At 36.9% G+C, this 16,198-nt stretch overlaps 1 protein-coding gene across 1 annotated transcript; it reads left to right on the top strand.

Annotated features, from left to right (window-relative positions):
- The first annotated feature begins 3,814 nt into the window (after nucleotides 1-3,814).
- Nucleotides 3,815-16,192, top strand: LOC136258964 (protein O-linked-mannose beta-1,2-N-acetylglucosaminyltransferase 1-like). The gene is made up of 20 exons (XM_066052358.1): nucleotides 3,815-3,949; nucleotides 5,652-5,709; nucleotides 5,892-6,002; nucleotides 6,231-6,268; nucleotides 6,319-6,389; nucleotides 7,865-7,896; nucleotides 8,731-8,774; nucleotides 8,943-9,074; nucleotides 9,534-9,575; nucleotides 9,627-9,685; nucleotides 9,810-9,882; nucleotides 10,756-10,931; nucleotides 11,983-12,120; nucleotides 12,555-12,599; nucleotides 12,719-12,782; nucleotides 12,833-12,889; nucleotides 14,432-14,473; nucleotides 15,065-15,135; nucleotides 15,547-15,634; nucleotides 16,082-16,192. Exons 1-19 carry the CDS (start codon nucleotides 3,920-3,922, stop codon nucleotides 15,623-15,625), a joined length of 1,362 nt encoding a protein of 453 aa, XP_065908430.1. The 5' UTR covers nucleotides 3,815-3,919; the 3' UTR covers nucleotides 15,626-15,634; nucleotides 16,082-16,192.
- The last annotated feature ends 6 nt before the right edge of the window (nucleotides 16,193-16,198 follow it).

Raw genomic sequence — 16,198 nt, 5'->3', positions numbered from 1 at the left:
TGTTGTACTATCATCACTATACACAAGTGAATGATTTATTATTTGTAACGTAGTAGTTCATTAATATTTAAATTTTCAATTGGTATACTTACAGTTTATACCTTGCAAAGTAACTGTATATATTCATCCTAATTCTTAGTGAAACTCAGCTTATTACAGAAGTGTTATATAATAGCTAATAGTGACACTATAGGTGCAAAGAGTTGCATGTGATCCTGTGTGTGCAAAATGTGCCTGAAATGAAGTAAAGGGTAGGGATTTCCATTGCAATAACTGACTGTTCTGCTAGAGTAGTTAATATCATTTTTACATGACTATTAGAGTATCTCAATCATTTCACTCAATTGTGTGTATCAGAAACTGATGTTGCTACCACGTGCAAAACATCAATGAGGGCTTTTTATATATAGGCTTGTTTTGTAGTGAATCCATGAGTTTCTGGAAAACTTGAAGTCTCAGTTCCAAGTAGTGCATAAATTGAAAGGGCTGGAGTTTCTTAATACTCCTGAAAATTCCCCCTTGTGTAATAATAAAACATGCAACAGTTGACAAAATACTCTAATAGAACAGTCATTTCACACAATTAAACAGCAATTTGAGGCATAGAGTGCACATTTTTGAGAGGACTTCCACAAACAAACGCACATAAAGTGTTCTAGAAGGTGGTAGATCTATTGAAATTATATTAAGACACACAGTAGTGTGTTGTATGTCTGGCATACCACACACATGTGGCATACTGTTAAGAACATAAACAGTATTAATTTCACACATGCATATATAGCTCCATGGTCCCTTTCTAAAGTGCACCATTGTTGCATTATAGATGCCTACCAGGTAGTGTAAGCCATGCACCAAATTTGAATTTGATTGAACCAGTTTGCTCCAGCCATTCCAGAGATATGGGTGGCCAAAGTTTCATTTTCTTCTTAGGAGGTTAGCTACAGAGCCCAAAGTTTTCTTCACGAAATTGTTAACACAATGGCTCAATTACCTTGAAATTTGGTACATATGAAAACAGTATATAGGTGAATTAACATATTATTAACTTTGACAGTATTATGGATATCTATTAGCATAAAATAAGATCAAACTTTTTATTATGGCTACAGCTTACTGAAAGTTGGTTTGTACATACGTTAGCAATTGTAGCAGTTCCTTTTGGTGGTTAGAAAAAAATTCAGTGGAAAGAGTTGCAGAGCAAAAACCAAACATGTGTACAGTGCATGGGGTTGAAATGGTCACAGCAGGGTATAAAGTGTATACAAAAATGTTTTTAAAAAATGTCAGAGTTCATACTGTAGCAGGGACCTCCAACTCCTAACACCCATACCCTTAACTTACACTGAACCACTATTATCTTGGCTGTTCACCTCACTTAATAAGCTCTACTTGATGATAAAAAATTTATTATAATCTACCGTTTGAAATTTAACAATCTATGCATTGTTACAGAAAACGTACACTCTAATAGAGTGTTTAATATTTAATAACAAAGTCAAAAATACAGTTAAAGCCTCTGTTTTAGTAATCATCATTGTGCTTTCAGTATAAACAAACACTAAAGCCAACCTACATAACTGAATTTAATAGGAAATAAATCCCACAAAATAGATGTGGCTTCAGAACGCTTGGGTTAAAAAAATTGGTGGTGGCCAAGAAAATGGCTGGAATGATGCTAGCTAATACTTGCTTAATAATGCACAGCTCAGAAGATGGAAATGTGCTAACCAAGTACTGTATTCACATGCAGTGTACTGCCGTTAAATTACCAATTGTGAATCTGGAATGGTACATATATAGGTGGATTACTTTACTTACTGGTAACATCACAAAAATGAGACGCCATAATGAATTCCACATATCAAGCCACTACTATAGCACTGTCAACTGTGACCATTCTAGAGTATAGATGATCATATGATGAATGATATTATCCCTGTTTTACAGCTGGGTGGCTGGAGCAAAGGGAGTTAAGTTTCTTATTCAGAGAAACAATAGTGCCATCCTGGGCATTGAATCTGGAACCTTTCGATTACCACTCATGGAGCTGCCTAACCTGGTAACATTTTGTTGAGTCATAACTAACTTAAAATTCAGTAGTAACGTGGTAGTGTAATGACTGTACTATTAGAGTTACTGACTGTTGTAGCTAGCCCCAAATAAATTATCTGTTTCCTGTCCACCACCCTGTCAGCACTAACAGTATTCCATTATTCTGTACTCTTCCATTATTTTCTGGTTTTCTTGCGTACTATACAGCCTCAGTAAAATTAATCTTGTAGGGGTGTCACCTCACGTCAGTGCATGTGCTATACAAAGTCAACTTTGTTATTCTTGCAACTTAAAAGATGAAGGAACAAGCTAGTTTGAGCACACTTTTATACGGTAAGCAGGTAAATAATGGGTTGAATGGAACAATGGAAATTGACTGCCTGCCTACATGCAAATATACCTATAGGAGCAGCATGGGAAACAGAGCATTTATTTGGAGTGGCCTTAAGATGCTATGGGGCCACCCCGGCTCTATATCTGTCTCAATGAACCCAGCTTATATAGCTACAATTTCTCTGTATACAACATGCTTTATGTGCAACGTGACTATATATCTTAACCTAACAGTAGAAACTCAATAAAAAAGTACCCGCCCTCTTCTGAAGTCAAATTTTCATTTATGAAAACTGTAACTTGACTAGTTTTCATTGGAAGTCCTATGAAAATGTGATGAAACTTGCAATTTCATTGTGTTACAGGCCACCATATGAAAACTTAACTTGGGAGGGTACTCTAAAGCCACCTTTTCATTTGATTCTAATTGGACCTCTCCCAGTAGTGAAAGCTTTACACCCTCAACACCATTCTTTGTACTGCATCTAATCTGTTGGTCATCCTCTCAATAAACCGGCAATATCCACCCGCTTTCAACAATATTAAAGGTGGCAATGCGTCACAAATTTGTTTTGTTGCGAAGCCATTCAAGATCGCAGAAACACATGATTATTTTGTGTACAACGCTCGGTACAATCGTAGTGGGTGTAGTATCTATGGTACAATAAAATCGTGTGTGTCAGTGAGTGGGAGAACAATTCCACAAATTTTATTCTATCGCTGTAAAAGGAATAAACAAGCAGCTGGGGAGTAATTGATAATCTATGGTAATTGACACTACACAACAACTTGTGTTCACGTATTCCAACCAGGCGGGTTGTAGCAGCAATGAAACGAAGCGCTTCGTCTCAAGCAAGACAAGATAATCACGCCCTCTACCATCACGTATCGGCTTTGTTACAATGTTAGACCATAGACAGCCCAGGGGGCATTCTAAGCTAGCTCACCTGGCTTACAATCGTTATAGAAAGACATATTGCTGTCAGACCTTCAGTGCTGGTCACTGTAAAGTGCTAATAAAATAAATACTTTAGGTTTAAGGAAGAAACTCCATCCCTCCTGGAGGAAGACTGAGTGTGGCCCCGACTAGACATTGGGTGACCTTCCGGCAGTTCGAATACTGGGGCTGGAGGGAATTTTTTCCTTACTTTCGCCCCTTTTCTGTTACACCTTATTAGTCAGTCAGTAAGTCAAGTCATTAGGTCTAAGTCCCTGCCTGAAATTAGGTTAGGTAATCCAAAGGCTGCAGCACATGTTGCTGTCAGACCTTCAGTGCTGGTCACTGTAGGGTAATAAAATAAAATAGTCTTTTCTTTAATGACACATGTGATCCATATAACAATGACGCGATTTGTTTATGATTACATCATAAACTTGAACGGCTTCACGAAATAAATAATTAAAACCCACAATACAAATTTTCCATGCAAAATTTTTTATTGCGCGTACAAAAGGGAGGACATCAGACAATAAAATTTTTTATGTGGTGAGTAGTTGGCAGTGATCGGGTACTACTACACCTATAGTGGCGATGCGAGGGTGTTCTCATTCTAAAGTTAAGGTAAGAAATCATTGTTCATACACGGGGACACATGTAACGAAGGACATGCACCCGAATTCTCATTCAAACATCAGTATATCAGTCGCTTGGGTGGATATATGAAGAATTTTATACAATGACATTCGTGAACTTGAGTAATAATAAGTTGTGCATAATGTGTGACAATAATATAGAGTATGGTTGCTAAGGACCAAAGAACTACTTTCTGCTGTGGGTGTGTGTGACACTTTGTCATATAGGATAGAAAGCAGGTTCAATCTCTTTGATTTTGAACGTCCCCAGTTAACAGCACTGACTCAGTTTTCATGTGTACAGGTGGTGTGTATAAATGCATGTAGGTATATATAATATAATCTTAATAACAATACAGTACCTCTATACATTTTATGTGTGTGGTTGTGTGTATGTAGAATACAGTCTTATATACACTCATGCGGTTAGTGGACCCATACTGTTTTAAAGTATGTCACTCCTCACATGCATGGGTTTATTTAACATTGCTCTAGCTGTGGTGGCATGTGACAGGGCCACATCCACATCCGTTTCTTTTCATTTTGTATTTCCTCATTGTTTCAATGATGATATTAAACTATCAATCATCAAGTGTACAAATAGTTTCAGCTTCAGTTTTTTGTGTTAATACAAATTCAGAATGCTCTAACAGTTGCAACAGATAAAGGAGCATAACGAACGTAACTTTCAGGCAAAACACTGCCAGAGAATATTGTTTGCATGGCCCGTAAGACTCACCTACACAAGTACTGGGATTTGTGTACTGTGCTAGTAACTCACAAGAAGCTTTACTATGTAGCATGGAAAAAAGTGTGGACTCTAAGTCCCATCTATACTGTCATTTGAGGTTAGTAGGTATAGTTTTCCCATATTACACTTGGTAGCATTGTAAAGGTTCAAGACAATTGTATCTCAGTGCTCACACAAACACACGTGTGCATATACACAAGTCCAATGAAGCTTGTAATACACAGGATAAGTAAAGGATGTGTGTTATTCAAATATGGTCATATCTGCTGGTATTGTATACAGAGAATCCTTCATAATTTTAAATGCTTGAGTGAATACAGGTTTGTGTGCATACCTTTAATATCCAGGTTAGGTATATGTCCATAGTATACAAATTCAGTGAATATTTTTTTATAATGGGACCAGGTGTGTATACGTACGTTCTTTTTCTTTTACTGACCAGTATTGGTAAAAGTTTTATTGTTTACATCAGTAGCCCTTAAGTAGCTATGAAGTTATAGGCTCCTAATAGCGTTTAAACTGTATTGTCTTCTTATGTCCCTAATTTCAAAGGATGTCCCTAAGTTCAAGGATGTGCTTCCTTTGTATGCATTCATCACCACTATCACTAATTTCAAAATTTCCTCCCAAAGTGACATCTTGTTGTACTCATGTGAAATACAGGGGTGTAATTAGCATTACATCATAGAAGAGTTGCCTAAAATTTAATTTTACCGTAGTGTATAATATATTCTCTTTATAGTGGTCATTTAAAAGAATTTTCAGTTTAGATGTTGCCCTCTTATCAGAGATAAAAATATATTTAGCACAATATCAGTTGGGAACAAGATCTTTCGTACTTATTACAAATAAATGTAGTACGTATATAATAGAATACTTTAAGATGAGGTGAATTAGCTGTGTGTAGTATGCTTAATATTATGTCTCTTTTTCCATATAGGGTTGTTTTTGCTGCATTATTTTCACTACTGTACTCTTCATCATGATAATAAGTAGAGGTAAGTGGCTTATTACCTATCCAACAGTACTGAGCTTTAATCTTGTGTTTGCAATGAAATAACGTATAGCGTACTGCATATTTGTCCTTAGTTGTCAAATTGCCAAATGCCTGATAATGATTTTTTAAAATTTGTAATTGCAAATCTTGGTGCACACACTAGACTGCCATTTTGTTTTTTAGTTCGTATACAGTTTAGACAATACTGGTGTGACTGGCCAGATACGGTAGAAAGTCGTCGAAGAGAAGAATTCTGTTTCTACATGGAGAGCTACTTTGAAGATGTGTGTCGATGTGAGTATAATTTGTTGTAATTAGGAGCCTCCTATGCACACCCAGTTGTTCTTGAAAAAGTTACAGATTTGAAATGTGGCTAGTGATAAGCCAAAACACTGTAGCAGAACTCTATGTAGAAATTTCGCAATCGGTTCATTTAATAAGTAATGTTTGGGTGAGTATGAGAGGCTTTTGTTTTGTCATTATTTGTACATATAATAATAATTGTTTTCCTCATACACTTAGGTGATGATCCTGTTTCTATTAACATTATACCTAAACCAGTAAGTGATGTTGCCACAATTTGTATTTCATGTGTTGTATGTTTGTGCAGCTGTTTCATAACCAACTTCAATCCACTCCTGTGGCTATTGTTGCTACAGACAGAGCCCAATCTTTGTACCGGTAAGTTTATTGGTAATGAAAACCTTGTACGGTATGGGGCACAAAGAACTTTGCAATATATTTGTGACTGTTCATGAATGCTTCTCCAAGTGTATATCGTGAACCATTCATGGTGTGCAGGTGACTTTCATGCGAACTCCGTGAATCAGTTAATTAGCTATAATGATGACGTAAAGTTCTAGTGTGAAAATTATCAAAGCCATATGAATGCACTAATGTTGATAAGCAGTATGCAGAGCTGAGGAAAATCTTCACTGTGTAGAAGCCACAGCAAGTCCCTGTAAAATGAGATCCATTGTGTTATTTATGAGGTTCATTGTGACAAAGAAGTGAGGCACTTTTTTGTGAAGCAAGACACACCCAGATACACATATCATGTCTTAAGATAAAATATGGCTTCAAGGGTGGGCACTTGCTTATTCTAAGTACTGGTGACTTCACAAGCTGTTTTCGCCTTCATGATCGTTCACGGAAATTTTGACAAATGTCTGTCACAAAGTATTTTGTGCACTCTACCGTATCTAATCATTACGTACAATACTTGAAAGTTAAAGATATGCGCACACACGCGCATGCGCGCACGTGTGTGCATGTTTGGGCATGAATAAATGTCAAACGTTATAAGAATGTTCATTAAGCTTAACATTCAAATGTAAATTTCAACATTCGTTATCCCACCACGTTTGTTAAAGTAGGTTTAAAATGGTTGTTTGTGTAACATTGCTTTTTACTGTATCGTGGTTATAAGTGGAAAAGTTTCACAAATGCATGCAAATTAATCATTCTATTGTGCAGTGTAATACCTATGAAAATTATCATTGGTTTGTCATAGATAAGACTATTTGAGTGGGTGTAACAACATTCGAATGTTTGTGTGTGTGCGTATGTGTGTCAGGCCTTAAATTAACGTGCAGTCAACGGACAAAATCCTTAGTTTTGGGCGGACACACATGTCCTTGCAAAACCGATAGTGGTACCATAAAAGCTGATGTGTACATGTTTGTTTGTAGTGCTAACAATAACTGTCACTTGGTTGCTAGGAGATACTGCATTTACCAATGCCACCTCCCCTTTGTGTACTGCTATCACCAACAGCTGTAGTGACCACAGCCTGGTGATATGTTGCAGCTATGTGGATGTATTTAGCCTCAAAACTTTCAATGAAAACTCCCTATTCCAATTCCAGCAGTGCATATAAAATGCTCCTCTAGCTCATGTCTGTACATTTGTGAATGTGTAAGGACATTTGTCCTCGACACCTTAAAAACTAAATTAAGGCCTGGTGTGTGCATGTATGCATGCATGGTGCATGCGTGTGTGTGTGTGTGTGTGTGTGTGTGTGTGTGTGTGTGTGTGTGTGTGTGTGTTGTGCTTGTGCTTGTGCACATGTGTGCGTGTGGTGTAGATGTGTAACTTCTTTGTGTTCTTATACTGTTTAAAACTCATGTATTGAAGTAACTTTAACATTTCTACAGCACCCTTCATGCATTACTAAGTGCTCCTGGAGGTAAGTACATGTGAACATTATGTGTACTATACATGTGTACAGTGGAGTCCTATCAATGTATAGGCCATCCTGAAATAGGACACCAGCACACTGGTGTATATGGTCCCATTTGTATGTTGTATATACAATACATACAGACCCCTATTTTCACTTATTAACCATAAAAGTTGTTCAATCGTATGTCAGGGTACCAGACTGCTGGCGCTTTCTGATTCATAAACCACGCTATTAACTGAGCTATTTGTCAGCATTTTATTGAAACTCTTAACCTTTAGTTTTAAAACAGCTTATAATACACATGTACATGCATAGCAGGATAACACTACAGTACAAAGTATCTTGTCTTGTAAAAAAAAACAACAACAGCCATATTGTAAAACAGCAAAACATATTTTTCAAAAGTATTTTTCATATACGTGCCTGTGTGTTGTATGATACTATGACTTCCATCACTTGAGCTACCTATGGGAGTGGTCACTATAACGAGGTGGTCTTAGTAATGAAGTTATGAAATACACCTTAGCTATGTTTGGGATCTACTTGTCATGCATGGTCACTGTAATGAAGGTCCACAGCATCCATGTGTAATGATTCTTCATGATATATAACGTATTTTAGGTAGGGGTAGCATGCACACAACACAAACTTACATTGTTTTAAAACATGGAATACTGCATTTCACTTATAAGTAGTATATAAATTTGATACCTGTGCTCCTGCTGGCAGGCCAGGCTAGGCTGTAATAATAGTCTGCCTTGACACTAGAAAGTAATACACAGGGTTACTATTAATGAAGTGTGTACGACTTACTGTGTATGTCTTTTTTGCTTGTAGCTAATCCATCACTGATTACTGTTTTCCTTGATGGAGTTTATAGTGTAAGTGTGTGTATATTGTGTGTGTGTATGTTGTGTGTGTGTTTGTGTTGTGTTGTGTGTGTATGTATGTATACATGTGTGTGTATATTGTGCGTGTGTATATTGTGTGTGTGTTTGTGTTGTGTTTAGTGTACATGTAGTTACATTATATACTTGATTACATTTTAGGGTCCTATTTTTGTTGCACAACTATTTAACATCAGAGTAGAGTCACACACGATGGACTTAGCTTCTCCTAGTGATCTGCATGATGCGCCAGAACAAAAGAGAAGGAAATTGTTAAAGGAGAGGATTGATCAGGTACACTACACTCTATTCATTTTTTCTACAGTACATGGTGTTTGCATGTATGTGTGTACAGTACATATCTACATGTATGTATGCAGTATATTACCTACTTTACATATGCTGTGATATGTGCACATTTATGTGTGTATTCATCGTATGTGTATTCATCGTATGTGTATTCGTCGTATGTGTATTCGTCGTATGTGTATTCGTCGTATGTGTATTTGTCGTATGTATATTCGTCGTATGTGTATTCGTCGTATGTGTATTCGTCGTATGTGTATTCGTCGTATGTGTATTCGTCGTATGTGTATTCGTCGTATGTGTATTCGTCGTATGTGTATTCGTCGTATGTGTATTCGTCGTATGTGTATTCGTCATATGTGTATTCCCAATGTATGCACTATACAACTATGTACATATTTTTATAAACAATGTGTACATGTGTGTCATTTGTGTTTGTTATTTCAGCACTACAAGTTCTGTTTGGATAGGATATTTGAACTATTTCCAGTAAGTGCTTGTACTGCTGTGTGAAGTATGTTTGGAATTTTATCCTAACAGACAGCTAATCAGGCGATTATATTAGAAGATGATTTACAAGTGTCTCCAGATTTCTTCAGGTGAGTTTAAAGAAGATTTTGGTGACAAGGTGGACTTAGTATAAGGCAGTATTTTCATGCATACTTATATGTATTGAAACTAAGTTTGTTTACTACCCTCCCTCGTTCTCAACCTTTTTCACAGCTATTTCAACCAGACGTCTCATTTGTTACATGAGGATGAATCACTCTACTGTATCTCAGCTTGGAATGACTTTGTGAGTTCCTGTAGTCTTTACAGCTATGCATATATGCTGCACACACATGTGAGTGTGTGCTAGTTTAGTTCAGCCTGTAATTTTACTGTAACTGGTGTTAAGTTTGATTACTGTAACATTAGCGTTTCCATATACATGTTGCTTCGAATTACGACTAGTCCTGTGTAAACGCCCGCTCCTGTTTAGTGATAGAGATAGAGCCTGGGTTTGAAGTAAATGCCCCCATCTCTATTGAATGCTTAGTGTAGATAATTCTGTACAATGTCACAAATGAAGAGATTAACCACAACGTGAAAAACATTTTATGGCCTTACTTTTTAAATTTGTGTCTTTGTTATATGCTGAGGAATACATCAAGGAGAGTATAACTTAGAGGTATGAAGTTGATTCCAAGGAATACGTGATTTCTGGTCTTGTATGGTCACCAGTCTAGTTTAGTGACTATGGTAAAAGTTGTTTGAAAGGAATAAACTCCCTGGTCATCATTTGGGTATACCTATACGCAGGGATGTACCCACAGTGGTCAGTACCAACCACCACTCAATAAAATAGCCACTCAACAACCACTACAAATTCAGCTGTGACACTTACTTATAAGGCACCATATACACTTCTGGACTCATCCCTGCCACCACTATTCTAAACCTGGACACATCTCGGAATACTTTCTTAAAGAGCTCCCTTAAGTAAAGACACTTCTGTAATAAGGACAATAGATTTTAGTCTTAACTGGTCTAGCTCCATACTCTATACGACCAATAATTCCTGGTCCCAAAGTGTGCATTATAAAGAAGTTACACTAAAAGGTTTTTTACAGTGCATGTACTGTGCATGCATGATTTAGTAAATATGTTTGTTGTTATTTCACTCTAGAGTTACAAGCACAGCAGTCGTGATCCCACATTGCTGTACCGAGTGGACACCATGCCTGGTCTGGGGTGGATGTTAACAAGAAATCTTTATGAAGAATTGAGACCAAAATGGTTGAAAAGTTCAGAGCCCCTAACTTGGGATGGCTGGTTAAGAGAACCAGCACAACGGAAAGGAAGGTAACGTAAAAACCACATGTTTGATTTTACTATAATAGCTAGTGCATGGATGGTGCATTGACAGGATCAAGGAACCGTGTCACTGTCACAAAATATTTGCTTCTATATAGATTCTTTGCCACATGAGCTAGAGGGTCATAACCTACAGTGTACTGTATGCTGCATAACATACAGTATAGTGTGTATAAAGGCAATATATACAGACATTCTCAGATGCTAACGAGTCCAGAAGACTCAGGACGCAATAAGCCCCTGGTATCATACACTCTTGGTTGTAAGATAAGTATCCAACCTGACTATTAAAATAATAAATGTAAACTACTCTATGTGTACTAAAGTGTGGCATCGATCTGTAACTGAAGCCATATGCAGATGTTTGAGCGTTGTGATATTGAATACAGCACACTGACCATAATAAATGGGAACCTACTTACTTATGTACACAATTCTTTTTGTGCACTTTTCTTAGAATTGTATTGCTTCCTTAATACAGTGTGTATCCATCTTAAGAATCAATGCTTTCTAAGGCAAGGGTAGCAAGATGTTTTGGCAATTGAATTCATCGCTTTGATGGGCGTGGTCACTCGCGAACAAGCTAATTAACTTGCCAGACAGCTATCAGCTTCGTGTACAACCAGCTTCAATTACTTTCTAGTGTCTCAAGCGTAACTCTCTTCGTGATGAGTGGTTGCTTTCTTGAAGACAATTTAATTATGATGAATTCAGTTGCCAAAGTGATGAATCGGTTGGCAAAATAGTGAATTCAATTGCCAAAGTGACAAATTCAATCGCCAAACCTATAATGTACGTTCTTATAGAACGTTAAATTGACTCTAGCAGAATATACACCACTTGATAAAAGACTTTAAGTGATCAGTTATTGATACAGTTTGAGAGGGTATACTGTACTCATTTACGAACACCTTCATACAAGTGTCAAAATTTCAATTTTTTCAATGGTGTTCAGAGTCCAACAGAGCTGAGCTCTTTGTATGGTCAAATCTAAAGATACATACAAATACTGCCTTACATACAAGTGATTGTTATACAGGGAGTGTATCATGCCTGATGTGTGTCGTACGTTTCACTTTACTACTGGAGTACATATCAGTGAATATCAGCAGCATCGGCACTTTGATACTCACAGCTTTAATGATGAGAGAAGTCTTCATCTGTTTCATACTGAAGAGTATGTACTGTAGTTTTTGTGTAGTGTGTGTGTGTGTTTGCGTGCGTGCGTGTGTGCGTGTACGTGTGTGTGTGTGTGTGTGTGCATGTGTGTGTGTGTACTCTGTGTGTGTGTACTCTGTGTGTTTGTGTACTCTGTGTGTGTACTGTGTATGTGTGCATGTGCATTTGTGTATGTGTGTGGGGTTGTGTGTAGTATATGCTTGTGCGAGCGTTAGTGACTAGCGCATGTGCATGCATGCATGTGTGCACATGTGTGTAGTGTAGTAGTGTTGTTTGCATCTCTGTGTAGTACATATGTATGTAGTAGTGTGTGTGTGCGTGTACGTGCATGTCTGTCTGTCTGTCTGTCTGTACGAATACTCATATTGTATGACTGGATAGTGTTATACAAATGTTGGTCATGGTAGTTAAGTGTTTTTGTCTTCCACTTAGCTTAACAAAAGATGCTTATGAAGAAGTAATGAATGCTCTGGTGAAGTAAGCTTTTGTGTTGGTGTACGTGATACATACATAGTTTTGTCCATGCTGTACATGTTGAAGAATTAGACACTTCAATTATTAAATTTATTAGCATACATATATGTATATCACTATAGACAAGCAACTCCAGTTAATCACAATTTGTCAATTTGTGACAAATCCTTAATTCCCAATGCTGAAGTAAGTCACACTTAACATGTAGAATAGATAGTGTAATTATTCTTACACAGGACCAGACCTATGTCATATACATAGAGGGAGATACCACTTTGATAAATTTAATGCGTGTAAGTCTCCTATCTAAGGCTGTACTGCTATTGGTATATTAGTCAATTGCAAGTCCATGCATAATTCAGAAAGTACAAATACTATTAAAAGCACTACAGAAGCAGTGACTTAGTAGGCAATTGGTACACTCAGAAACCAAATAGGTTTGAATCCCAGATCACTTTTGTTTCTGAGGTTTTTTGTTTTTTGTGTGCTGGTCTTGTACTGACAAAAACTGACAAGTTTGGAGACTGTATGAACAGCCATAGGCACTATATTGTTGAAAGCATTTTGGATAGAGGATTTTAACACAGCTATAGTTAGGGGCGGGCGGTATCTCAGTTATATCGTAAAGCCACGATATTCTGATGAAACGATAGCAGTATCGTCAAATATTCTTGGAAACGATATTATCACGATACTAGATTACCTCGATGTTGATTCGCATTAACATGACAGGACATCACACCACTGCTGTTGTAGCTCCAGGAAAGGGAAGCATCCTGATTCAGAGAAGATCCAGATAAGGATCGGCATCTACATGCAGAGGGGATATTAAAATTAATAGATACTCTAATAGAGCAGTCAAGTACACTCTAATAGAGCATATTCATGTAAATACGAAAGTATTTACTAACAGATTTGTCATTGTGATAAGGTGACTTTATAATTTTTATACATTTCTACACATTGTAGGTGATGCAAAACTGAGTGAGCTTCTCAGCAGTTTTTAAGTCATGACATACATGGGAATTAATAAAAATTCTGAATTTATGTCATGCACTTGGGTATACAAGACACATCCTCACTACACTTAATTGTAGCAAATTGAAGTCTACCTGATGTCTGTATCTCATTGCATAGTTCAATGAATGGCAGGGGCGGATATGGGGGAGGGGGGGGGGTCAAAGGGGGCTCTTGACCCCCCTCCAAAAATTTTTAGTATACTAAGATCGAGATACTCTAATAGAGCAGTCACTCTAATAAAGCAGTCACGGTATTAGAACAGTGTGTAGTGAGCTATGTAAGGATTTTTATGTAGTTTATCAGTGATAAATACATAGTTGGTGAGGTGGGCAGCTATTTTCAGCTGGCTATGACCTTTTTTTTTTTTTTGGTCTCACCTTACCAAACCAGACAATGTAGTAGTATATCAGAGTTCATTTTGACCCCCCCTTTCCATAAGTCTGGATCCGCCCCTGATGAATGGTACATGGCTTCACTAGAATTGTGTAGACAAGTTTTGTCAGAATATGAAAGAACTACATGTATCGTGATAATTGGTACCATAATATATCATGATAGTAAAATTTCAATACCTCCCAGCTCTAGTTATAGTAATCATCCTATGTATACTATATACTCTATTATGCTGTAGCTCAAAATAATGAATACACTTTTGAAGTAGCAAATGTGTCTTTAATAAATTGTATTTGAATTAGACAATAAATATCAAATATCTGCATCAGTTGTAAAACGTGGTATCGGTACAGCCTTACTCCTCTATTTGCGTGTATGTGTGTATGTACACTGTGTTGAGTGTTGCCTTTTTATTCATGTAGTGTCTTAAATTATGGGATGTTGACATCCGACCTGGCCATAAGGTATGCTAGCCACTTGCATATACTGACAGTACAGGCCAAACTCTTTTACTTTATTTTATGGTACCTGTTTCTCTATGTATAGTGTGTATCGCATGTGTAAAATTTAGCTGCAATTCTAATCAATTGTAAGTATGGTATGACAAGCCTCATTCACCCATTGAGTTCTCTATTAGTTTGTTGTCATACGAAAGTGAATTTCTTAATAGTGTAGCACAAGTACAAAGGTTGTCCGGTGAAGAAATGACAATAGGAAACTTCACCTGCCCTTTAGTGTATGGACACAAAGCATTAAAGATATTCTTACTCTCCATGAACAGACAAACCCAATGGTGTATATATTTTATTGATTTAAGCTTTGTTTCACTGTGAACTAAAACATTCATATATTTTTGAGTTTCCATTCTGATGAATACACACAGAAGGTGTCCGCTTTCAAAATGGAGTAAGACAAGTTGGGATGAAAATGTATTGCCCTATTGGTCATTAATCGGAGAGTTCTTATAAGCATTTTAATACAATTCAGTACACATGCAGCTGTTTGAATAATACGTTGTGTATGTTCCATTACTGTTCCTTTTTTTTTTTCAATAGAATTCATGGAGATTCTGGCGTGGCAGTAGTCATGTTGTAATAGTTCAATGTCCTGAATCAATATATTGCAAGTGAGTGACTATATGTGTTCTGTACTGTAGCAGTGTTATTGAGTGGAGATTTATATATATGTTTTAGACAGGGTGGAACTAGCTAAAGCATTCTTATTAGAGTGGTGTGTCCTGATTACAGAGCTGCTAATATGTAACATTAATACAAATGGACAAGTGTCCTGAATATCAAGGTGTCAGAGAAGTGTTAGTAATGATGCCATGGAAGGTTCTTTTGATTATCAAGGTGTCCACATTTCTCAGTATCCATTGTAATTGACCTCCACTATTTTAAGTCCCTGATTTAATGACCCCTCTTTGTAAAGTCAAAAAAATTATGTTACACTGTGGTGGTTGTGATTGATGTTTGTGACTGCTTTATTAGAGTATTTTCAAATCATTTGTAGTGACTGTATCTTGTACTTTTTGTAGGTATAAATCAGCAAGTCTTCCACTCATGAAATATGTTCCCCCAACAAAGAGACCACGTAACCGTCGAGTTCCAAGATGAAGTCACTTAGTATGTTGTTATTGCAGAGAGGGAGGAGGGAGTTTTGTAACTTCAAGCCTTTAGTGGTTGAGTATATCACTACTCACATGCATGCAACAGCTTTTGTCATCTACACTAGCTATGGTTTTAGTTCTTTAAGAGGTCACCCTTATTTGGTCACTAGCAACCATACAGGAAGCCTGAGGTCACCTAAGTAACCATATCACTGCATATTAAGAAAACTGGTGTACACATGTTGACTTAACTCTGTGACCTTATAGTAGTGTGGGTTTGATGGGGCTTTTCACATGTATTGTGGACTTAGACCTGCTTGCAAAGCATTATCATACATGTTGTAACAATATATTAAGTCCTGTACGATGATTTACAATTCTGCAGAGGTTCTATGGAGGTTTTGGGATGATATTAAATAATGTATTTTGTACTTTATTAACTGCTATGTTCTCTCCTTTACAGATTTCTATTTTTAATTCATGAATAAGATATGCCAGAACCAGCAACGGATCTGTTATCTTTATATTTTTAATGTGTATATAAAGTAAAATATTTAATAACTGATTTAATCTACGGCAT

This window comes from Dysidea avara, chromosome 6 (genome assembly GCF_963678975.1).
Source record: "Dysidea avara chromosome 6, odDysAvar1.4, whole genome shotgun sequence".
Lineage (NCBI taxonomy): Eukaryota > Metazoa > Porifera > Demospongiae > Dictyoceratida > Dysideidae > Dysidea > Dysidea avara.
This window is presented reverse-complemented; position numbering and strand designations above follow the sequence as displayed.